This window comes from Pezoporus flaviventris, unplaced genomic scaffold (genome assembly GCF_033815535.1).
Source record: "Pezoporus flaviventris isolate CSIRO_AGI_PZ_B2104156 unplaced genomic scaffold, CSIRO_AGI_Pfla_v1 ptg000025l, whole genome shotgun sequence".
In the NCBI taxonomy this organism is placed as follows: domain Eukaryota; kingdom Metazoa; phylum Chordata; class Aves; order Psittaciformes; family Psittacidae; genus Pezoporus; species Pezoporus flaviventris.
Window position 1 is genome coordinate 19,763,187 of NW_026892573.1, and position 25,335 is coordinate 19,788,521.

A 25,335-nucleotide genomic window follows, 5' to 3' on the forward strand; every position below is an offset into this window, starting at 1 on the left:
AAGATGCCTCAGTTGGCTTCCAGTGTGAAATGACATGGATTTATGTTTTCTTCCAAGTAAACAAGAGTATCCTTTTTTTAATTCATAAATGACACTACTTGCTCAGTGCTTCAGTAAACACAGAGAAGCCAAGGAATAAATGGGAAGAAGGCAATGCTAGGATTGATCTTACCAGGTGTGTTTAATGCTAATTGGCAGGACAATATGTGCATATTCATAGTACTGCTTTTGTGGAGGATTATCTTGGATTGTCAGGTTGGCATTTTCACAACTGTTTCATTTACTTTGGACCAGAAGTCAGGGACCTGACTAGAAAGCAGCTCACCTGGAAGGTTTCAGGAGATATGACTGGAACAGAATCCTGGTTCTCTTCAAAACTGTGATGGAAGACTAAAAGCTAAAATGATTTGGACTGGTAACATGAAAAGTTATAATGGAAAATAAACATATTTTCATTAATCATTGCAAACCAGAATTTTTATTTTAGTAGTACTGTTGTCCCTCCTGGCTTGATTTACCAGAGCAAGTTGGAATCATAGAACCATAGAATAGTTAGGGTTGGAAAGGACCTTGAGATCATCTAGTTCCAACCCCCCCTGCCATGGGCAGGGACACCTCACGCTAAACCATGTCACCCAAGGCTCTGTCCAACCTGGCCTTGAACACCGCCAGGGATGGAGCATTCACAACTTCCCTGAGCAAGCCATTCCAGTGCCTCACCACCCTTACAGTAAAGAATTTCTTCCTCATATCCAGTCTAAACTTCCCCCATTTTAAGTTTTAACCCATTACCCCTTGTCCTATCACTACAGTCCCTAATGAAGAGTCCCTCACAGCATCCTTGTAGGCCCCCTTCAGATACTGGAAGGATGTTATGAAGTTGTTTGCTATTCTTCTTGCATCAAGTATTCTTTCTGTGTCAAATGCAGTAAACATTGTCATCAGTAAATATTTAGGATTCTGAATCTGTTTTCTGCTGTCTGCCTGTTGCTGATCATTGAAAACAAAAATAAATTTAATATTCTCATGCAAGCTGAGTTCAGTATACATCTCGTTAGCAGGGCTTTCGTTTGAGTATTCATTGTGTATGACGGGAATGAAAATGAGGGTGGTATGTACCCCACTCTTTGTTCAGTTTGGATGTAGTGGATTTATGCAAACATGTAAAAAAACTTTCTCACCATCTTTGAACTGGACACTGTCCAGGTTCAAGGGGGGGGGGGGGGGGGGGGGGATGTTTTATGAGTTGTTCTGGAGAGGTTTCTAGGGGTCACTTGTCTGCGGCTGTACAGAACCTCAGAAAATGATACTGTGCTTATGTCTTTGTGGGTTGTGATATTGAGGCAAACAGGGCTGTACCTGAGCACTTCTTTACTTATACTGAAATGGTGAAACTGTGCCACATACTGCAGTGATGCCACCAAAGTCACCAGATTGTCCTCTGAAGTTGCACATACAGCTTTTGTGAATTCAGTATTTGGCTGTTTCAGATGTTGTCAGGTTACAAAGGGCAACTGGAAGGAAAAGAAAATGCTGAGTTTAGGTCACCTCTTGTTTTGCTGGTTTCAGGATACCTTAGGAGACAGCTTTGAGAAGTTGGGTTGAAACCTGTTTTGTCTTAAGCTGGTTCAAAATCAGGGTGCTACAATGAGCTAATACCCAGTCTGCCACCTTTGTTTTAAAGCATCAATGTTTAATTGCCCATACCTGGGAATTATATATGCCTCTTAAAGCCATTTTCTCACACTTGCTCTTGTTTTTATTTTAAACTGTGTTACCTCAGTAGGAGACTGTGATGACTCTATTACTGTAAGCATCAAGTGAAAATCATTTTCCAGTCTTGTAATTATCCTCTTACGAAAAGCCTAATGAAACGGTTTGTTATAGGTTGGCTGTGACCGCAGCAAAAACCTGGTGGATATTTGTGGAGAGAAAAATCTGGAGGCTTTTGTCTGTGATGCACTGTCGGTGCCAATGCGCAGTGGTTCTTGTGACGCCTGCATCTCGATTGCTGTAATCCACCATTTCTCAACAGCGGTAAGTCACTCCTCTCTGTGCTCTGTTGTACTGCTGTATGGCTGTACGCAGCTACTAATTCTACTAAAAACTGCTGGTTTGCGCTCATGAAAGCAAAAGGGAAGAACAAAATGAGGAGAAATCAAAGGTTTGCATTTGGTATAAGCAGTTGTCAGAGCAGAGTTACGCTGCTGTGCTGTGCTGCTGCTTCTTAAGACTTCACATTCTTCTTTTGCTTGGCAGATGCCCTTTGATCTAGGTGTTTGTGTTTTATTTTCATCTGTTCACAATTAATGTCACTAGAGAAGGGGGCTCTGCTTTGACAATCAGAGGTATGTTCTTCCCAGCTCAGATATTAAGCAGATCTCGTATGTGGTTTTTTTTTTTCTCTGCCTTCATTGCCCATCTTCAAACAAATGGGACAGTACTCACTAGTCTGCTATATCTCTGGGCTGTGTAAGCTTCTCCTGGCAGGAGCTGTTCCATTGTAACAAGCTTCTAGACTATGGAGTTCTAGTCTTGTGCTTAGGAAAATGGCCTGGCTTGCTCCTCATGATGGATTATGCTATGAATTAAAATCTACAGTGGAAAAAAGTTCCTCTAATTCTTATTATATCTTGGGGAGGACAGTAAGGAGAATTTGCTGTCATTCTGTTCTCCTGTCTTTTACATACTAGCTTCATACTTATGCTTTTCCTTTGTAGGAGAGGAGACTGGCTACTATCCGTGAACTAGCCCGGCTTCTGAGACCTGGTGGAACAGCACTGATTTATGTCTGGGCAATGGAACAAGAATACAAAAACCAGAAGTCTAAATACCTTAAGGAAAAGAATGGTAGTAAAGACAAAGAAGATGAAATTAACACTGGCAGGGCCCAGAGACCACTCAGTGATCAGCTCCCTGATAGCAGCAGTCAAGACTCAGTGTGTTCTGACCGACTCCTTAGTGACCTGAAGGACAAAGGCCATGATGCAAAGCCCATAGCAGACTCCACACTGCCCATTCACACTAATCGAACCTCCTTTCACTCTCAGGATTTGCTGGTTCCCTGGCACCTGAAAGGTGGCTCAAAAAAGAAAGGGGAAAGCGTGGATACAGGGTTGTTTCCAGTTGGCTCCAAGAAATCACAAGAACTCAGCCCTGTTTTCCACCGCTATTACCATGTGTTCTGTGAAGGAGAACTGGAAGCAGTGTGCAGATCCCTGGATTGTGTGAGGGTTCAAAGGAGTTACTATGATCAGGGAAACTGGTGTGTGGTTCTAGAAAAGTTGTAACCTAGAAAAGTGGTGTTTCTTCCACTCTATGTGGTGTTTTGTTTGGTTTTTACCACGCGAAAGGTATTTTTAATGCAGGCTGCAGCTATTACCTCTTTTAAAATAGCAGAATAAAGATTGTTTATTGACTTAATTACAGTAACTGGTACTATGTGCATGTTAAATAATGGCCGAACTCAGGTACCTCCTCTGCAGAGTATTTATTTTACTTACGTGAATTACAGTGAAGAGGATTAAGTGGGAAAATACCTGCAGTGGAAATCAATAGGGCCAGGGTTGAGCTTCTGAAAGACAGAGGGCCTGCCTTTCCCTTCTTTTGCTCCAGTTGAATGAATGAATGGCATGTGAAGCAGTTCAGCTGAAGAGTCAAAACGCTGCCTGAAGTTATATCCTGCCTGTTTTGGTGGGGGTCACAGCTCTCTTTCAGTTTGGAATTTACTCTTTTGGTTGTGGTAGTAGTGATTTCCACAAGGGGAACAGGAAAGTTGCTGGGGACACCAGAGCCCTTTTTCTCTTCTTTGACCTTGAAGCGCCCACAACTCATGCTGTCACTCCCCAGATTTCTCTAGCTCTTCACTGTAGTGTTGATACCTCCTTTGAGGTGTGAGGCTGCCCAGCTGAAACACCCTGACCAGCTCTGCTGAACACCTGCTCTCCTGTGAGTACAGGGCTCTCTGTGCCTGTAGCACCAGAGCTCATGGGATGCCAGGGGTGTCAGCACAGATGTCCCTGGAGAAAAACGGAAAAGATTAAAGTGAAGGCAATATTGATGCAAATTTTCTGCAGGGTAGTGTCAACCCTGGAATGTCGGCAGTGGAGCAAGTGGTATTTATTGTACTTCAGAAGAACAAAGAGCTGGAGTAGAGGGGAACTGATGCTGGGCTGGTTGACTCACAGTGGCCATTTTTGCCACTGCCTGCAATGACCAGCACAATTTAACACAGCTCCTGTGCTATCAAAGGAGTGTGCCCCCTTCAATGGATTTCCAGAATCAAAGTATAATGGACTGGCTTTGGTGCCTCTGGAACCCAGCACTGCTGGGCTATGCCCTCATTGCCTTTTTCATTGATAATTGCCCATAGTTACAGAAATATCTGTGGTATAGGCAGGTCACTGCTGCTGTAACTTATGGCATCTAAACAAGTCCCCATCCTGAATCATGTGAGGACTTGGAGGACAGCTGAATGCACTTGGCCTTCTGCCTGCCTCAGACTTGCAGGTTGGAGGCAGCTGTGCTGGCACATGGCTCCCAGTCACCATTCCTATTTCACCCTGTCCCAGGCAGCCCAGATGGATTTCAGCAGGTCCTGGTTCTGGAAGGAGGTTCTGGTATGGAGAACACCGTCTTTGGGCAATGTTGATGTGTGGGTTGAATTTGCGGTATGTAACTGAACCAAAAGGGGTTTTCCTTGCATTCCTAAGAGCTGTGAGCAAGGGACTGGTCCAGGAGTGTGTCAGCTCTGCAGAGACATTAGGAGAGTTTGAAAGAACTCTGACATTCTCCAAGGCCTGGAAATGTTATGAACTATTTCTTTGATTGAAGTCAAAGGATGCTCAGAGAGGAATCAAGTGGTGAAGCAGAAAATTACAAGGGAGGACAGAAGGTAGACGTTAACAAAATCTATTGCAGAGGTTTATTGAGGACCTCATTACAACACTGAATTACCTGCCACCACAGCTGCCCTCTGCAGTACTCATCCCTTTTACCTCCTGGAAGTGTAATGAGCTGAAACTCTTTAAGGTCAACAATTGGATTTAAATGTTACAGGTTTCACAGTGTGGTGGTTTTCGTCATAATTATGTTCCTTTTTGGCCTTACTTAAATAACAAATGTGCTTAAATGGTTATTCACTTGCAATATAGAAGATAAAGGGAAAGCAGAGTTCTGTGTGCCATTTCCTGTGCTATGAATGCCAGTGCCTCTCCTGTGCCAGTTTTCCTTGTGTCCCCATCATCCCCAAAGTGCCTTAGTGCACCCAGGATGGGGAGGTGGGAATTTTTGCTCTGGCCCAAATATGACCCATGGTTTAGTGCTGGACACATGCAGGCAAACATCTGATGGCGTGCCAGAGGTGGCTCTTTGGAGGTCACTGCCTCTAGATCCCAGCCTCCTATTCCAGGGACCACTACGCCACCCTACTTGACCCTCCATCAGACAGATGCATTGAATTGTCCTGCCCTGACAAAACAAGTGCTTCAGGGCATTTGTGGGCTTAAAGCCAGGTATAAACCAATGTGATTTGTTGTCCTGGGGGCAGGCAAAAAAATTAAACCTACAAAGCACCGAGGGCTTAACTTCATAGAGGTCCTTCAGGCTGACACTGGTGCAGCGTTGCCAGTGACAAAACTCCTGAGACCTCAGAGGGGTTGGATTTCCCTGAAAGTGCTCAAGTTCAGCTTAGCAGGGAGAGGCTTAGGACAGCAGATGGCGAGGGACAAAACAATGTGTTGCTTTGTTGAGTGAGAGCCTCGAAAAGCTGTGTGGAGACCACAGGCTCTCTTCAGAAAGCTTGGAGGACTGGTCTTGGAAGAGTGAGCAAAGATGAACTCTTGTACTGCTCCCCAAGGCTGTATGAAGTCACCATAGAGGAGAACGCAGTAGGAAAGGCAATATTCCCTGTTCTGGGAAGTCTGCAACAGTTTTAATATGATGGAAGAATTCTTGATAGATTTATATGTCAGTCCTAGATCAAAGCATCAGAATCTACTTAAGAACCTATTCCTGGTGAAGCTTCCAAGTGATCATTCCAAGTCTTTACCAAGCAACAGAAGTCTCAAGTTTGATCCTTGCCTAGTTTGTTTTTTTTTTCCTATTTAGTGTTTGTTTCTTTTTTTTTTTTTTTTTCCCAGAACTGTTTCTCTATTTTTAGTGGTTTTTTTTGAGATCTTTATGTGCACAACAACATCTGTGATGAAACATTTGTGTGTGTTTTTAGTGAAGTTCTGCATATGGAAAAAAGAAGTAATATCCATGTGCAAAAAACAATACAAAAAGCTTTAAACTTTCATTTTAAGTAAATTCTTTGTTTCATAGAATAGTTAAGGTTGGAAAGGACCTTAAGATCATCTAGTTCCAACCCCCCTGCCGTGGGCAGGGACACCTCACACTAAACCATGTCGCCAAAGGCTCTGTCCAACCTGGCTGTGAACACCACCAGGGATGGAGCATTCCCAGCTTCCTTGGGTAACCCATTCCAGTGCCTCAACAACCTCACAGTAAAGAACTTCTTCCTTGTATCCAACCTGAACTTCCCGTTTTAGTTTGATCCCATTACCCCTTGTCCTTGTCCTATATCTATAGGTTATCAAACATAAAAATAAAAAGGCAGTACAGAAAGATCCCATCCCAAGTACTGTCCCTTAAGGCAAGCCAAGCTTCATCCTCTGGACTGGCTGGTTAGTTTGGTTTTTCCCATTTTATGTGAATCTGGGAGGGGTCTCAATGTGCAGCCTGCAATTTTCCCATGTTACTGGGGTCCGTATTTCTGCAAATTCCAAAATGGATTAGGTTAACTCACCTGCCTTATATTCTGTATGCTTTAATAGTACATACTGTCTTGCCTCCTTACTTCTGCCCTTTGCAGTGATGCAATGAGTAGCTACTGCCTATCCCACAGCTGGATGACTCCTTGCTCCCCTCATATGTACCCATTTCCTTCTGCCTTATTTTGTACGTTTTCTGTGGCATGTGCTCTTCGTGTTTGTGTAGTGTGAGTGCAGCTGGCTGCTCCTCTCTGCTTGCATTTCACACACGGTTTGGTTCCTCAGGCGTGTTCCTCACTGGCGAAGGCAGACTGAGATGTGTCTTCTCTTAAGCCACAGATCTCTCTCTCAGCTATGCTGAAAACTCCATTTGAGATGTCTGCATGGGGAAAAATTCCATGAGACAGGTGGTTTGTAGGAGGAATGAGGTCTGAGAGAGATGAGACTGCCCAAGCTCAAGGTTCTTCCATGGATCCATGCAGATATGTACTGAGAGTCCACATAGCAGGAGGTGGTATCTGACCCCCTCCCAAGCTTTGCTTTGCCTAATCTCGCCATATTTTCTACAAGTATATTGGCATGTTTATAAGTTTTTTAAGAAGTGACAGCTGAATTATAAACCATCAAGATAGAGAATTCACACATTGCTGCATTAGCAAACAGCATTCCAGTTTCTTTCTTCTGGAAAAGCTATTGCATGGTGGGATGCAGGATGGTATGTATAGCAGGATGAAGACGTAGCAAGATGTGCAGTTCAGAAGAATCTTCCAGGTATTCAGCCTTTAATTCTGCAGACCATCAGCCTGCTTTTAGCAGAGAAAGCAATTAATCTGTTCAGGAGAAGCAGAATTTAGGTCAAGGTCTTTTATCCCTATTTATGGTCTCAGTGGTTTGAGAAGTACAGGAACAAACTGTCTAGAGCTGAGCAATTCATCCTCATCTCGGAGACATTGCATACCTATTTAGAGGGGCAGTATTTTAGTGAGGGTTTGACAAACAGATAGGTAGACTGATGCCAGTGCACAGAGAAGCCAGTGGTACTTCATGTTGAAAGTAATGGATCTCTTGGGAAGAGTGACACTATTTATACTGCACCTGCATAATGTGTCCAAATCGGGCCTGGCTACTGGTACAGGGTGCTCATCTGCAGCCTGAACAGAGCAAGGTATCTCACATCTGTTCGTGCTATGACTGGTTCATGATTTGATCAAGGTATCTCTGAGCCTCCAGGAGCTGAAAAAGCAGAGAGATTGTAAGAATATGTTATACAGAAGAACTTGGTGAATAGAAACTATGGCATGCTATCAGTAGAGCATGATGGCAGAGGGTGGAGACTAACAGTGATTGGTTAAATGGCATGATCCCAGTGGTAACAATTAAAGTAAATGTCTGTCAGAAATACTGAATATAGGTAAGAAAAACAGCATTTAGTCTGAGTGATAGGAAGCTGCTGGTGTGCGTACAGGATGAAGAGAACCTCTGAAAGTCAGCTATATAGGTAAATCTTTCCTTAGCAGAGCTCAGACATACGCTAGATAAATGGCAATAAGCATGTTTGGGGAGCTATGTGCCAGAAATTAATGTCATGCAGCTGTCACTGCATACAGAAAATGTTCTGATTTGTACAAAGTGTTCCCCTGATGGACGTGGAGCTGTTGGAGCAAGTCCAGAGGAAGCCACAAAGATGATCAGAGATTGGAGCATCTCTGCTATGAAGACAGGTTGAGAGAGATGGGCTTGTTTGGCCTGGAGAAGAGGTGGCTTCTGTACTTAAAGGGGCAGACAAGATCTGGAGAGGGACTTTTTACAAAGGCATGTAGTGACAGGACAAGGGGGATGGATTTAAACTGACAGAGGGAAGATTTACATTAGATATGAGGAAGAAATTCTTCCCTGTGAGGGTGGTGAGACACTAGCACAAGATGCCCAGAGAAGCTGTGGCTGCCCCATCCCTGGCAGTGTTCAAGGCCAGGTTGGACGGGGCTTGGAGCAACCTGGTCTAGTGAAAGGTGTCCCTGCCCATGGCAGGGGGCTAGAACTAGATGAGCTTTAGAGTTCCTTCCAACCCAAACCATTCTCTGATGGTAATCCATCCCAAGCATTATGAGAGATTTAAAGTAATATTTCCGTATGTTACAAGATTCTCAGATTTAACAGAATCTGGATGAGTTTCAGTCTCAGAATTCCAGTTCAGATATGTTATGCCTGTAAATATCACAGAAACAATTTCCATTTGCAAAGAAAAGAGTAAAGATTTGTCTAGAAATACTAAAGAAGATTAATAGTTACTGTCTCCAGTGTGCTTTGTTTTGTGCATACTTTTTGCTGCTGCAGTTGAGGATTTCTTGTCACTATCACTTTCTATGTGTCACTATAGTTTTCTATAATTTATTGGGGAGAAAAGAGGGAAAGACATTTCATTCATCATTGCAAATCTCTTTCATGTGTGCTAATGTGCTTTATATGAAGTGATTACACTGATGACAGCAGCATTTGGACCCTAATGTATTATGCAAATAACTTGCCCTGCATTAACTGATGTGTGTCCTCCTGGGGCAGAACTGGAATTGAATGGCTTTGTCCAAACTGTTCTGAAAGTGCACACCTGACATCTCACGTGTCCACAAATGAATGATGTTCCTTCTCTCGCTTGCTTCCTCACCAGATACTTGCTACAGAGATGCCTGTTGAATGCAGACAGCTTCTTCCAGTGCCTAATACTGCTCTCATTGACAAACTAGATACAGATTTCTAGACTAAGACATATCATCTAACTTGAAAAGTTATTGATGTTGAAGCCCACGTCTCAGGTCAGCAGCAAAATATTCAGTACATCTCCTATCAGACAGTTGCAAAATTAAGACTTATTCTTAGCCAAGGTTTTGAAGCCTCGTCTCCACTGACTTTCATTTTACCTTTGAGAATGTAATCTGTTCTTGTTTTGAAATCTTGTCCTCCCCTTGCTCCTGTGAAGCTTTTCCTCCCTGAGCTTCCTGCATTTCTAATCACTTTGTGTATGTCCTTGAGTGAGCCTGCCTTTCTGCTTGGCCTGCTCCCCTCCTTTTCCATCCCCTTCCCCACCTTTTTATCCCTCTTTCCCTTTTTGTCTCCTTTTTCCCTTCCCTCCTCCCAATATACTCCATAAGGTCTTCCATTGTTTCTCTCTTCTTAACTTGATGTAGTCTCATCCACAAATGCAAAACTAATTTCATTGGTATGCAGACAAGCTGCAGTCTTCTAACACAACAATCAATGATATCAATGTATTTATTCTTAGTTATGTCTTTGTCTGACATTCCTACTGAAATCTCAATTGAAAGGGGAACTACCGAACCAAAGCGTAAGACAGTAGAATAATTTAGTGTGAAATATATATTTTTGTAAATGATTTTGTGCTCTTCATGTGATGTCTTGTTCAGAATTTGGAACAAAATTGACATTGTGATTCTGAAGCCTAGACAGAGTTTAGAAATTATTAACATTAAAAACAGCTCATAGTCTGTTGCTGAGCCATCCTTTCTCCTCAGCTCATTCATCTTTGATGCCTTGTGCACAGCAGAAAATGGAGAGGTACGTTTCTCACCACACTGAACTGCTTACACATCAGATCTTAATGTTAGACTTCTCATACTCTTAGATGAGTTCAAAGTATAAACTTTCAGCCAAGGAACTGCTACAGCATTCATCTCAGGGAGACACAGTACTTTACAGTATGCTGCAGTTCTGGTCAGTGATCATTCAAGTTGCAATCTGACAACAACTAAAGCTTTGTTAGAACAATTACAGTGAATCCTGCACTCCTGCTATTGGAAGGCAAATCTTGCCTTCAGTTTTCCATTTTCTAAGCTCCTCAGCTTTTCACACTGCCTTATTCTTCTAGTTAAAGATGGCAATTATGAGAAATAGAGGTTGTTCATTCTTTTTTTTTTTTTGTCCTTGTCTCTTGCTTAGTTTCCAGAAGTGATTTGCACAGTGCATAGTCTTGGTGTGTTCTTTTGGTCTCTCTAAGCCTAGCAACGCAGAACTGCTATTTTTCTTTCTCTTTTTTTCCAAATCAATCTTCTGTGCACAACATCCTTTTCTGAGGCCTTGTTTGTGTGTGCTGTCCATCTTTGCACCTTCACGATTGCTTCCTCTCTCTGGCCTCATGCCCTCTAAACTCACCTGCATCGTATTTCCTGACATACCAACACTGAAATAATCCCTTGATTCACAAGTAATGCCATGCCTAAGTTCCTTGAAAATCCTAGCACTTTGTATTCCCCATTCAAATAGCCTCTTCAGATTATTTGCTCCTCCCTGCAGGACATGATATCTGTGCAGTCTTTTGCATACCTGCATCTTTTTACTTCTAACTATCTCCTTTTATAGAACTTCTTTAATCAAGCACTGGCTTTTAAAAGGATATTGGCCATCCTGGGAAGGGCTCTGTGTGAAGGAATTATGTGAGATGTGAACCCTGGGTCCTTGAAGGACAGGCCATCTTATCACCAGGTCTGCACTCCTCTGGGCAGTGGATTACTCACAAGCCTCAATACTGTCCAAATACTGCTCACTTTTTGGATGAGCCTTTGAACCCTCTCTCTGTCTTAAGTATCCACAGAGGAGCAAGCATGACCAAAGACCTGACTTCCACAGAACATAAAGGAATTACTCTATGAATTTAACAACTGAGCTTTAAGTCTACACAGATTTTCTGAGATCAATTCTTGGTTCCTGAAAAATAAGCTCTTTTTATGTATCTCAGGCTGGGAAATTTTGACATAAAGCCCTTTAGTAAATAGCCTGACTGGTAACTAACCTTATGCTGTTTTTAATTTACCAGAAAAGCTTGTTTCTAGCATGACCCTTTTCTTGAAGGGGTCTTGCCCTTCAAGAAAGTATAATTTATTTGAGGAATGCTCCCTATCTCATCTTTTTATTGCTACTCTGATGATTTTTGCTCAGGAAATTCACTTCACATCTCACTTTCCTTATTCTGCATCCCATATTCTGAGGAAGGATCAGAAGGTATTTTATTTGCAGCTCATCTCACCACACCACCAGAATGAGAGGATATATGTCACCTGAGCCAAATGTCTGGTTCCCTGTCTTCCTTCATATTGCTGCCTCTCAAATCTTGAAGTTAAATTACTGCAAAGACAGTGGAAACTAGTATCCATATTCAGAACACAGGAAGTATTTTTGAGTCCTCCAACCAGTCTGGTATTGTTTTTAATCAACAAGAAATGAATTAGACTCTCCTCCAGAATCAGCATTCTCTGCCCTGGCCTTTGTGAACTGGGATTTGCAGAGAGCTGCACACAGAGCAGTAAAAGGCATCTGGTTCTGGTAGGTGGTTTGGTTTAAGACCTCTGGCACTGGCAAGAGAGAGCTGTCACCTGCGAGAATCCTGCCCCTGGGCTAGACTTGGTGTCACATGTACCAGAGGAAAACTGTTACAGTATTTCGTGTTCTGCTTACTCACAAAGTAACATGATCTCCTTCTGGTCTAGATTAATTTAAGCCTCAGACAAAGAAACAACGTTTCTAAGGGAGTCAGAGCATCACATTGTCTGTATTTAATTAAAATTAAATGGAAAAAGACTGAAATGCATACTAAGATATTCCTAGCCCATATCACCTTATTCTGCATTGCAAACATGTTCAGTGAAAGCAGTGATTTAGCACGCCATTCATTAAAAGCGAAACTGGCCTCGCATGAATGGTTCTTATGTCAGTGAATAGGAGGCATATTTTTTGAGCATGGGCTTGAGTTTTGTTTCTTGGTCTTACAGAAAATATCTCTAACTCTTCTTTCTGAGGCAGTGCTGTTAACAATGCACTTAAAAAAAGCATGTTTATTTATTGTGCACATTTCTTGGGTCTCAGGCTGTATGTGGCAAGGATGTAAATTAGAAGCTGATCTGCAATGAAACACATTTGCACCAATCCCTTTTAATGAATCAGTGTTGATTATGAAAATTTATCTTATTTGTATGTTTTGAGTTAGAGGAATTACTGTGATTAGTCTCTTTCTGTTGCTATCTTGCAGGTTAAATAAACATAATTCTGCAGTCTATGGCACTGCTCCTGTTTGCTTGCATTTTGTGTTGCAAAACCTGAAAGACGTGGAGTCAAGCTTGCAGGCCACAGCTACGCTATTATACCTCACCTGTGGAGTCAAACGGGGACTGTTGCAGCAGCTTCCTTTAGTTTGCTGGATGCTGCCTATGTGAGTGTGCATTGGACTGAGCAACAGCAGGAGAAAAGGGCAAAAGACAGCCCCAAGGTCTCTGGAGCAGCCAAAGGCTGTGGTTTCTCTGTACAGAGTGTCTGTAATTTCATCTTAAGGTATTGCTGCTCTTGTAAATAATGGACTGATACAACCACCTGTGGGACTAGGCTACAACGTGGCTTCTGGAAGTGACCTACCTTTAAAAAGCAAAACTATGCTTTAATCTCACCAAAAGCAAACACTGCAAACATTAAAACCAAACGCAACATACTGCACTACATTGAAGCTCTGCGCAAGACTGTTTATTACTGCATTCATCTGATGCATAAGGACTGACAAACTAAAGCCCCAGAGTTTTAATTTTTGTTCCAGTCAGGATCTGAGTCAGTATTTATGTTTCATTTTGAAAGCAGCTGATTTGAAACTCCCTGACATGTGCACCTCTGGACCTCCCAGGGTGAGCAGGAACACATTTCCCTCAAAGAAATGATTTCTAAAATGGTGTGTTACCAGAACCATAGAATAGTTAGAGTTGGAAAGGACCTTAAGATCATCAAGTTCCAATCCCCCTGCCATGGACAGGGACACCTCGCACTAGACCATGTCACCCAAGACTCCATCCAGCCTGCCCCTGAACACTGCCAGAGATGGAGCATTCACAACTTCCTTGGGCAACCCATTCCAGAGCCTCACCAACCTCACAGTAAAGAACTTCTTCCTTATATCTATCGGGAAAATCAAGGACAGGATGGGTGTTATCCCTGCTGTCAGCTTCCTATCTGATGAAAGTCTTTGGTTTTGACTTCTCAAAGGAAACACAAAGCATGTAAAAGCCCCACAAGAAATGAACTGAATGAGTTGTCATTTCACATGTGGAACAGCCTCCTCACAAAACATTTATTAGTAGTATTTGTCACTGAAGAATGAGAGAGTCTCTTTAGTACAGTTCTGAAGCTGAGGTGGGGAGAAGGAAAATGGATGTTTCTAACCCCCATACCCCTGGCCTGCTGAACTACAGCTGAGGAGAGCACTCACTTTTAGAGTAGCTGAGCAAGTTAACAAAATAACCCTCTTAGGGGCAGACAACACATGACTTGCTATTGAACACGGAATAATGGGTGAATCATTCTTCGATCCAGCACTCTCATAATTTGTTTTCATTGCAAGCTGAACTCTCTCTTCCAAGGCAGGCTGTCAGGGTCCTCAATGTCATGGGGGCTTTTTATTGCTGCCAGGGCACTCTTTATGACAGACAGCAGAAAGTTGTTTTTTCAGCTCAGGTACTCACTGCACAATTCAGGCATGACCAACTAATAACCCAGATACTGTCATTGCATTGATTTTTGAGTAAGGTGTTCTACCATTTTATGGCACTAACTTCAGACACAGTGTTTTTTACTAAGGCTGCCGCAAGTGGGGTCCCTGGTGATCAATACTGGGCCCCATGCTGCTCAACATCTTTGTAAGTGATCTGGATGATGAGACTGAAATCAGCCTCACCAAGTCTGCTGATGACACCAAACTGGGTGGTAAGGTGGACATGTCAGAAGGGTGAGACATCTTATAAAGACATTGATAGAGGCTGGTCAAGTGTATTTGGTTACAGAATGCTGAAGGCAAGCAGTGAAGGTTAGCAGCAGGTTTGTAACACAGGTCAGCTGGAGAGTCACCAGCTTCTTTCAGAGGAAGTGTAAAATCTGCCATTAAATAGGAAACCATAACTGACTCTGCAAGGTCAGTGCCTCCCTGCTGGAGTTCAGCACAGATCAGTATCTCTGAAGCATGGCTGTTTTATTAGTATGTTTAATGTTGGCACTGACAATGAGATAACTGAACAGAGCTGCCCAGCTGACCATTAAAATTGGTATACCAAGGACTTGTTCTCTAGGCTCACTGGAGATTTCTAAGCATGTGAGGAACTCTCATACATAGTAAGATTTTGAACGGAATAAGACTAAACTTTCAGATCTGCCTGCTTCATCTGAGAAAATCCTCCTCTTGGAGGAGAGGAAATAGTATTAAATTCTGTCACCCTTTCCCTACTTACTGGCTTCAAAATCAAAGTCAGCTCTCAAAATCCCCAACAGCAGATGATCATGTTTATAAAATAGCATTCTGGGTTTTACTGTTCTTCATTTTTTGAGATTCTACAGTGTACCTGCATTATGGTTTATGTCCTAAAACCAGGAGTACTGGAAATGTGCTTTTAAATGAAAATTTACAGTACTGCCTTATTAGAGATGTGGAAGGTTACAAATATTAAGAATAACACCAAATGCTGCATATAGCTAAGGACAGCATAGCATTAGTCAGTCCTACTGGAATGTCTTTTATATCTGTTTGCTTTGTAAATGGCTCCCCAAAGGGGCTTCACGTGCTGCTTCTCCAACTGGTGCCTACAAAGCTCCACCAGTTATCATGCTCTACCTAGTGGTGATCTACAGAAGGTTTTTCTTGAGATGATAACTGTCATAGCATAAATTGATCAAAAATGCAAATGCAATTTACATATTTAATACCGCCATGGAAATGATGATCAAATTACCATTATCCCTTTGCAAACACATTGTCGTTGTTTGCATACTGTCCATGCAAACAGCTAACAAATTACCCAAGCACTTGCTAGACCTTTACGGGAATAATTTCTTGCCAACTGTGAACACATTTGGTGTCAGACAGATTAATAATGCTCTGATCTAATCCCAAAGAAACCATGTCTCAGATAAACATTCGCTTCACCCGAGATACAGCAGGTTTGTCAAAAACACTTGGCCAACTGCAACTTACAAGTGCTTAAAGGTGACTTTGAATTCCCCTCCTCCCCGCCCCGGGCACATCCCTGCAGATGCGTAGGGTACTAGGGTACACGGTACCTGCTGTGACCTTAACCTGCGAGGCCGTGATACCCTCCACAAGCTACCTTTGGTACTGAAGCTGTGAAGGAAGTTGGGGAAACTGTGCCATGGGACCGACAGCGCTGCCGAAGCCTGAGCGGCTGAGCGACGCGGCCTGCACGAGCAACGGCTCCGCCGCCTCAGCCGCTGCCGCCCCGCCGTTGTCCGGAACGCCGTTTACGACAGTTTTGCGGCTTCGCTGTACGGCGGGGTTGCTGCACGGCGGTTGGTTTCCGGTGTGGAGCAGCGATGGCGTCCGGGTGCGAGAGCGAGCAGAGCCCGGCGGCGCACAGGGAGCAGCGGGCAAAGGTGGGGGCACGGCACGACCCTTCCCCGGGTGCCACCTCCCCCAGGCCGGGGATGGGGCGGTCTCGGCTTGCGCAGGCCGCTGCCTTCCGCCCGCATCGGCAGCTGGCGGAGGGGACGCCCTGGGCAGAACCCCTTCTGCCCCACCGGAGCTGGGCTGCGATACCGCGGGCGGCAGAGAGCAACGGGAATTTAGTTTTGAGTTAACCCGAGTTAATGTGTTTTGCCACTTGTAGTGGTACTGATCCGCGTGGTGTTTTACTTACTGTGTGTTTCTGTGCTTACACCTTTGGAAAGAGCCAGGGTCGATCTTCCTTACACCCTCTCTTCAGATATTTGTATATATATTGAGGACACCATCCCCACTGCCCAGCCTTCTCTGCTGTAGGCTGAACAGCCCCAGCTCTCAGCCTTTCCTTAAACGAGGCATAAAAGGTAAATTGTCCTCCTTGTCGTCCAGGTCTGTCTTTTCTAAGGAGTCTGCATCCCTCCATTACAGCTCTTCAGTCATGGAGTAGTAGTAACTTGGAACAGAATTTGGACAGCTGGGTTTTGTGGAGCGGAATGTTGCTTGGTTATATGTTGCTGTAGAGTTAGACAAGAATTGGGAGGCCCTCTCTGAGAGGTGCTTTGTTGGTAGAGTTGTGGTGACTTGGAGACTTGTGTTAACCCTGGTGCATTGTATTTAAAATCTGACTATATGCCATGTTTGGTACTCATAGGTAAAATGAATGATAATATAGGAAATGGCACATCAGTTAGATGACGTGACTTGTTTTGAAGTTTAAGGAGTGGAACTATATGGTAAGAAAGTGTAAGAGAAGGACAGACTATGGAAAAAGTATGAGGTTTTGCTGATGGTGTTTTGAGTGAAGAAGGCCAAAGTAAGCAGCAACCAGATTTTACTGGGCAAAGATATTTTCAGAAAAAAAGCAATGGCAAAATGGCCTGAACAATCTGAGGCTTGCGTGGTAGTGGTGGCTTTTCTCAAGGCAACGCAGGAAGACAGAGAGAGGATTGCACAGTTGTAGAACCATTTCCTGACAATAGAACTTCCCTTCAGTGACTTCAGAAGTGTGGGGTGATCCTGCTGTACTGTGCTTCCCCCTTTTTGACAAGCAGATGAAGGGAAATTTCTCTAACTTAATGAATAATACTATCCTGCAGAAGTTTGTTGTTGTTGTTAAGATGTCTTTTGCTGTATGTGAACTGCTGTATGATACATTTAAGAGTGCTCCTTTGCTCAGTTCAATCTCTTGGATGTTCAGAGAATACTCTTAACTGGAAGCAAAAAGTATGTAGAATGCCATTGTCCTACTTAACCTTTTCTTCTCAGTTGGTGCCACTTGTACAGCAAGCTGTCTGGGGCATTGCAACTCTCTTAGAATCATAGAACAGCCCTGGTTGGAAGGACCTCTGAGGATCACTGGGTCCGACATGTTGTGGAAAGGGGACCCTTGATGAGATTATCTAGTGCTCTGTTCAGTTGCATCTTGAAAATCTCCAGTGATGGGATTTTAATCCTTCTGATCTTCATGTGTTTTCCTCCTTGTGAAGAGAGCCTCCTTCCTCCTTATAACTGCCTTTACGTACTGGAATACTGTGATGAGGTCCCCCTCTTAGATGCCTCTTCTCCAGGGAGAGAAGACCTACCTCTTTCAGCCTTTCCTCATAGGGCAGGTTCTCCAGCCCCTTGATGATCTTCATGGCTCTCCTTTGGACTCAAACCAGCCTGCCCAAGTCTTTCTTCAGTAGTGGGGACCAGCGCTGGACACAGTACTCCAGGCATGGCCTGACAAGTACTGACCAGAGTGGGAAGTTCACATCTCTTATCTCTGTTAGTGATGCCTCTGCAGATGCAGCTCAGGATTGGATTTTCCTTTATTGCTGCAATAGCATGCTGCTGACCCCTGTGCAGCTTGTAGTTCTCCTGGACCCCAAGCTACTTTCAGCAAGGCTGCTTCTCAGCCACACAGATCTGAACCTGGACTGTGCTCTTTGGTTATGTCATTCATGATGCAGGACCTTGCACTTGTCTTCGTTAAACTTTGTACTGTTCTTGATAGCCCATTCTTCAGCCTCTATCTATATGCCTATAAGATGTCTCGCCCTTTTGATGTGTCCACCTTGCCACCCAGTTCAGTGTCATTAGCAAACTTGGTGAGGCTGCTTTCAGTCCCATCATCCAGATCATTTATGAAGATGTTGAGCAGTGTGGGGCCCAGTATTGATCCTTTGGGATCCTACTTGTGACAGCCTGATTAAAAAACATTGATAAATGGTTGCTTTTTTAAAACCTTTTCACAGTGTCAGAAGTTGAGTAGTTTATTAAATAACCATTTTCCTCTTTTTTTGTTTGCTTCTATTTGCATGAACAGCTTAACATAAAACAAAAATGTTCATTGAGGATATTATTTAAAAATTTTGGTCTAACTTCCTCTTTACAAATATCTGTGGATTTTTTTTTCTTACTATCTCTAAAGTACTTTAATTTGCAATAAAAGATGTAGCATTAAACACTTTTGTGATGGTTTAATAGTAACTGGATTGTGGTATAAAATATGCTGCAATCTATGGAAAAGGCAATCAATTTGCATTTAACCTCTCATCGTGTTTAGGTAGGTCTCAATTTGGGGAGACAATAAACCTGAGAAAGGAGGTTTGGTGACAGTATGTTGGAGAAACACTGCAACAATGAGCCAGAGCTACTGTCATAGAGAAAAGGTTAAAGTTGGGGTTGAGAGCACTTATTCATGCAGAGGCTGTGCCAGGAAAAGGGTGAAGGTTGGTGTTGGCAGAGTTGAGTTGCTACTAGAAAGCATGGTATCTTGAGTGTGGGGGCTACACTTCTTCCTGTTAGGTTATGTTTCAAGAGCTCTTTGATGGTAATATGGCTTCATAGGTCCTAACTCTCAGTGTTAATACGTTTTTGCAGGTTTAGATGCTGCTTATCAGCCTTGTTAAAGAATATTTAAAAACTGGTTTGGAGGTGTTAGGATAAAACTAAGTCTGGTGTGGTGTGGTTTGTTTGCTTGTTTTTTTATCAATAGGATTTGCTTTATTACAATATATATATATGGGAGCTGTGTTGAATTTTGTGATTTTCTTTGAACAAGAAACAGACCATCATTGTATTGTTCGGCATATTTTTAAAATGCCGTGAATACAAATTACTCCCAGATGGAAATCTTAAAACCACATCTGCAACTTTTGTATGATACTAAATAAAACCAAATGCAGAAGCTTAATTTTCTGGAAGAAGGCAGCCCTAATTTTCTGTATATAGCAGTAGGCTCAGAGTTGACTTCTACCCCTCAAGGCTAAGACCTGGGGAGTAAATAGCTGCATAAGTGTGCTACGTCATTGCTCAGACAAAAGCTAATCAAGTGTTAGAAGTTACTGGGAAAGAAACAAAGAACAAAGGAAATGGTTACACAGATATATTACTGATTTTTGCATAATATCAAATAGCATATGCAGTCCATGTACCAGCATTGCAAGGAGAACACAGCAATCTTGAGAAGGTGGGAAGAAAGGTGCCAGAAATGATCTTGGTACAGACTGTCCTGGAAACTAAAGTTTTTAGGCTGGGGGAAAAATAGGCTGAAAAAAGTTAATATGAGTTGTGTAAAATCATAAGTATTACGGAGAAGGAATAGGGAGTTGCTCTCCGCTGTCTCTTTCAACACAAGAACTAGATCATAGTAAGGAATTTGCAGGTAGCCAGCTTGGAGCAGATGAAATAAGTGCACTTTCAGGTGATGCACAGTGAACTTGTCCGGCGTGTTGCAAATACTGACACTTCAGGTTTATACAAACAAGAATGAGCTAAAAGTTAAAAAATATATGTTAAAACTTACTGTTTGAAAAGCTGCTGAGCATCAAATTGCTGGAGGATACAGGCATATTTTGGAGATATCTCACTTCGGGTTTAACCCTGTATCCACTTTCATAAGCTTCTCTGAATATTACTAAACATTTTTGAGTTGGGATACTAATGTGTGAAGTTCTGAGAATGACAGAGCACTGAGAAATGCAATACAAGGAAGTGTGATGGAGTAAAATTTGTGAAATATCAGGTACTGTGGTTTTACAGGTGTGGTTTTTTTTTTTTTTTGTACAGTGTTGGAAAGGATCTTGAGGCAGTGACATGGTTTTCTATGGGATTTAATCATTAGAGGTGCTTTGTCCCTGTATCCTTATATCATATAATGGTTTGTGTTGGAAGGGACCTTAAAGCTCATCCAGTTCCAACCGCTTGCCATGTGCAGGGCCACCTTCCACTAGACCAAGTTGCTTAAAGCCCTATCTGACCTGGCCTTGAACACTACCAGGGATGGGTCAGCCACAGCTTCTCTGGGAAACTTGTGCCAGTGTCTCAGCACCCTCACAGAAAATAACTTAATTCTAGTATCTAATTTAATCTTCCCTCTGTCAGTTTAAATCCATTCCCCCTCATCCTATCTCTACTTGCTTTTATAAAAAGTTCCTCTCCAGCTTTCTTGTAAGTCTGCTTTAGTTACTGGAAGGCTGATCTGAGGTCTCCTTGGAGCCTTCTCCAGGCTGTACCACTCCAGCTCTCTCAGCCTGTCAGTGAGAAACTTACTCAGTATTACTTTTTAGCCTCTTACTGAAAGTGTGCACTCTATGAGTCTCTGTTACTTTTCCATAGTATTATCTTTCTACTTCTAAGCAACCTAAAGCTAAGTCAGACTCCATGACTTCCAGGGATTCTCTTGGGTGCATTGAGTAGCACTGAAAAGTGCTGTAAGGATCAGGGTTTTTTTTGTTGCTATTGCTCATGGAACTGTTGTCTTTATCATCATAGAATCATAGAATAGTTAAGGATGGAAAGGACCTTAAGATCATCAAGTTCCAACCCTGCCTGCCGTGGGCAGGGACACCTCACACCAAGCCATGTCACCCAAGGCTCTGTCCAACCTGGCCTTGAACACCACCAGGGATGAAGCATTCACAACTTCCCTGGGCAGCCCATTCCAGTGCCTCACCACCCTCACAGTAAAGAACTTCTTCCTTATATCCAATCTAAACTTCCCCTGTTTAAGTTCTAACCCATTACGCCTTGTCCTATCACTACAATCCCTAATGAAGAATCCCTCCCCAGCATCCCCTTTCAGATACTGGAAGGCTGCTATGAGGTTTTCACGCAGCCTTCTCCAGGCTGAACAGCCCCAACTTTCTCAGCCTGTCTTCATATGGGAGGTGCTCCAGTCCCCTGATCATCCTTGTGACCTCCTCTGGACTTCTTCCATCAGCTCCTTGTCCTTTTTATGTTGAGGACAGCAGAACTGCACACAATACTCCAAATGAGGTCTCACAAGAGCAGAGTAAAGGGGCAAGATCACCTCCTTCGACCTGCTGGTCACGCTCCTTTTGATGCAGCCCAGGATACGGTTGGCTTTCTGGGCTGTGAGTGCACATCGAAGCTGGCTCATGTTCATTTTCTCATCAACCAACACCCCCAAGTCCTTCTCGGCAGGGCTGCTCTGAATCTCTTCTCTGCCCAACCTGTAGCTGTGCCTGGGATTGCTCTGACCCAGGTGTAGGACCTTGCACTTGGCATGGTTAAACTTTATGAGGTTGGCATCAGCCCACCTCACAAGTGTGTCAAGGTCCCTCTGGATGGCATTCCTTCCCTCCAGGGTATCAACTGAACCACACAGCTTGGTGTCATAGGCAAACTTGCTGAGGGCACACTCAATCCCACTGTCCATGTCAGCAACAAAGATATTGAACAAGACCGGTCCCAACACTGATCCCTGAGGGACACCACTCGTTACTGGTCTCCAGCTGGACATTGAGCCATTGACCACAACTCTTTGCGTGCGGCCATCCAGCCAGTTCTTTATCCACCGAGTGGTCCATCCATCAAATTGATGTTTCTCCAATTTAGAGACAAGGATGTCGTGTGAGACAGTGTTGAACACTTTGCCCAAGTCCAGGTAGATGACATCAACCCCTGTCCATCAGTTCTGTAACCCCCTCATAGAAGGCCACCAAACTGGTCAGGCAGGATTTCCCCTTAGTGAAGCCATGCTGCTGTCACCAAGCACCTTGTTGTTTTTCATATGCCTTAGCATGCCTTCCAGAAGAATCTGCTCTGACATTTTGCCAGGCACAGAGGTGAGACTGACTGGTCTGTAATTCCCTGGGTCATCCATTTCTCAATCATATATGTGTTCTTCAACTGTTTCTTTTTCTTGCAGTAGGAACTGAAATTTGAAGTAAGGAAAGGACATGTTGAAGGTTGGTAGTTTCCCTCCTGCCCCCATTTCTGCACCGGAGTTTTAGAATGTGTTAGCAAAAGAGTGTATTAAGCACTACACGGACTATTTCAGTCCATGGGGGATAAAGGTGGCTATAGTGTTTCCTTTATCCCTATTTTGGCTGATAGAGAAATTTAGGTACAAAACTGTAAAATAAAAACATTTCCAAGGCTTCTTGTGTAGTTACTCTGTTATTTCTGTCAAAATCAGTTTAGAATTTTGTAGCATGGAAGCATAAGGATGTTGTAGTTGCCACATCTCTGCACTACAATACTCTGCTGTCAGCTCTTCAGAACTGGAGCTAACTTGCTGCCACCTTTTTGCTGATGGAATAACATTTCTGTCTTCCTTGAAGTTGAAAGACACTGTAACTTGCAAGGCCTAGAGATGAATATATATTTTTAGTATGTATAAATATATCGGGTATAGATATATATGTAATATGTACTAATAGTTCAGACATAGTACCATTTAAACCAGCTTTGATAAAGTGGTTAAATCTTCTGTATTTAGCTTAAGTAATTGATATCCCGGTTAAGTATCACGCAGTTAGCAATAGTCAGTACTTAGCTAAGTTTGAACTCCATTTTTGCTTTTTATGTTCTGAACACGAGCAGGCATGAAAATCTGTCTTTTCCTCTCTGCATTCAGAAAAAGAAGAAAGCAGTAAACAAATGCAAACAACCTCCCCTTGAGGGTACTCTGCTTGAACTGTTATGCAGGAGAAAACTTGCAAATGTATTGGTAGGGGGTTTTTCTTTCCTACTTCTTCCTGAAGAAGGAAAACCAGTCCTCATTTGAAGAAAATAGACTATTTCTAAAGTTTATGAACTCCTAAAGATGTTAATTTGTTCATTAAAATATGTATATTATTGATAACATCAGTAAGTGAGAATGGGTTAATGTCTTAAGTGTACTGTTTTTCTCTGCTTTGCTTAGGTTACTTTGATTATGATTAGACTGCCTGCTGCTATAGTGGTTAACAGAACTGGGAGAAAACTACTGCAAGGCTTTATCTCTGTGCCTTTTGATCGTCTTGCTTGCAAAGGCAAAAAAAGAGATGTGCAGGGACTTTTCATATGTGGCTAATGTCGCCAAGACACTTATTTGGGGCTTACAGTCTTGGAAGCTCCTGCTTTTTGCTTTGGGGGAGACGCTTGGGAAGCTGCATAGGTCTTTGCTTCTGATGATCCAAGAAGTTTGCAGAAATTACTGACTTTCGCACTTGTGTTTCTGGAAAGATCAAACAAAACAAAATCGCCTTAAGGGACCTTTTTATTATAAAATATTGGAAATTATTAGTCTGTCTTCTGTTCTATAGAGTGTATATTTGGGCATAAGATAAAAGGAAGCACTTTAACTCTGTCCTTGATACGTAGGACAGTGAGGAGTCTGAGAGAACCTTCACTATCTCTTCAGAAGTAATTCTTCCCCAGTCACCAACAGAAGAATTGGATTAGATCCCGCTTGCAGATTCCATACCCACAATAATCAAGAGATTAAATATATAGTAGATTTTGAAACAGTTATAGAAATAGATTTATTTAGCATCTTTTACCTTTAAAACAAGCTGAACGGAGTTGCTTCTTTTTGTTTTATTTACTAGTCATGTTTTTTACCAGTTATGATCTTCCACTTTTGAAGAACTAAAATACCCCCCAACTCATTTATTGAGATTTCTCTTTTACATTTTGGGAACATATTCTTTTATTTATATCCTCTGCCCTCCCAACTGCACTTGTAGAACCCAGCAGCTGGTAATGTTTATGATAATGATTAGTAATCAAATAATTAGGTGTTGATATGTAAATTGCCATTAAGCTCTAGAAATAGAGTCTTGTTTTGATGAGTGCAGTAGCTCATGACACTACTGTTTTAGTTTGCAAGTTTAGAACAAGAAAATAATTTGCTGGGTGTTTTGGGAAATGCACAGATGTGTGCTTTTCCTAGACATGAATGCTTTTAATTAAAAATAACCCCTTATAATTCAATTTTGAATTATTCTTGCATCTGTGCTATGATGTGGTACTTTTCTCCTTTGGTGTTGCTCTTCTGTTACTTGTTGGTTTTCTCATCGCTTTCACTCAAGTGTTTTCCACTTGAGATTTTTCACTCTTTGGCCTCTGAGGGTGATGTGATTTGACCATTGCTTGTGCAGCAGATCCAACCTTTATTTGTTAGGGATTACTGATAGATTACAAGTTTCTCCTGATTTAAAGAAGTACTTACTGATTTAAAGAAGAAAAAGCTGAGTGTAGGTAGATAAGACCTCACTCAGTATTTCAAATGAATAAAATATATTCTTGAAACAATGTAAATGAAATGTATCTTGGAACAGGATCACTGCACAAATAAGAAACTGTGTGTTTAGTTTTACTTATTTAGGTTTCTGAAAAAAATTGATTAGAGATCTGCAAGCCCATTATTTTTTGAAACATCTTGTTTGATGCCTTTGACTTAGACCTTTTCCTTTATTGTTGGTTTACATGTTTTGATTTATTTTCTTTGAAAATACAACATAAAATAAAAAAAACCCAAACAACAAAGTGTATCAATATCACTGAGTTCACTGTATTTGAACTCTAAACAAGCTGTGAAGTCAGCAAGTTTTCCTGGTGAAGTACTTGTCAGGTATTTCCTTGTAAAAGCCTAACCATTGGGTTGATGCAGTGATCAGTTTTGCCTAGGTGATGGAATGCTTTGTCAGTATTTTACACTTCAGTTTTCAGTGGAAAATACAGAAATTAATAGCAAAATATATCACTGGTAAAGGTTATAGAGCTGGTGTTTGTGGAAATTGCTTCTGTGCTGTAATACTAAGCACCTTCCTTTTTGTTCTTTCCCTTTTAAATCCTTTA

The 25,335-nt window shown here is 42.3% G+C and overlaps 2 protein-coding genes and 1 long non-coding RNA gene across 5 annotated transcripts in view; 2 read left to right on the forward strand and 1 right to left on the reverse strand.

The window, feature by feature from the left end:
* Positions 1-3,428, forward strand: part of ALKBH8 (alkB homolog 8, tRNA methyltransferase) — a 62,734-nt gene extending 59,306 nt beyond the window's left edge. For all 3 annotated transcript variants that reach the window (XM_061457788.1, XM_061457787.1, XM_061457789.1), the window contains 2 exons: positions 1,888-2,037; positions 2,721-3,428. In XM_061457788.1, coding sequence (XP_061313772.1) covers positions 1,888-2,037; positions 2,721-3,290 — 720 coding nt within the window. In that variant the 3' untranslated portion in view covers positions 3,291-3,428. The remainder of the gene's footprint in view (positions 1-1,887; positions 2,038-2,720) is intronic.
* A 47-nt stretch (positions 3,429-3,475) lies between these two features.
* On the reverse strand, positions 3,476-15,969 carry LOC133271579 (uncharacterized). The gene is made up of 2 exons (XR_009744192.1): positions 15,864-15,969; positions 3,476-4,019 (listed from the first exon to the last, which is right to left on the reverse strand). It is a non-coding gene; the product is annotated as an uncharacterized LOC133271579 (long non-coding RNA).
* Positions 15,970-16,046: 77 nt separating this feature from the next.
* CWF19L2 (CWF19 like cell cycle control factor 2) overlaps positions 16,047-25,335 on the forward strand; it is a 74,963-nt gene continuing 65,674 nt past the window's right edge. Inside the window, exon 1 of the mRNA XM_061457781.1 lies at positions 16,047-16,193. Within this exon, the coding sequence (XP_061313765.1) occupies positions 16,134-16,193 (60 nt within the window). The 5' untranslated portion in view covers positions 16,047-16,133. The remainder of the gene's footprint in view (positions 16,194-25,335) is intronic.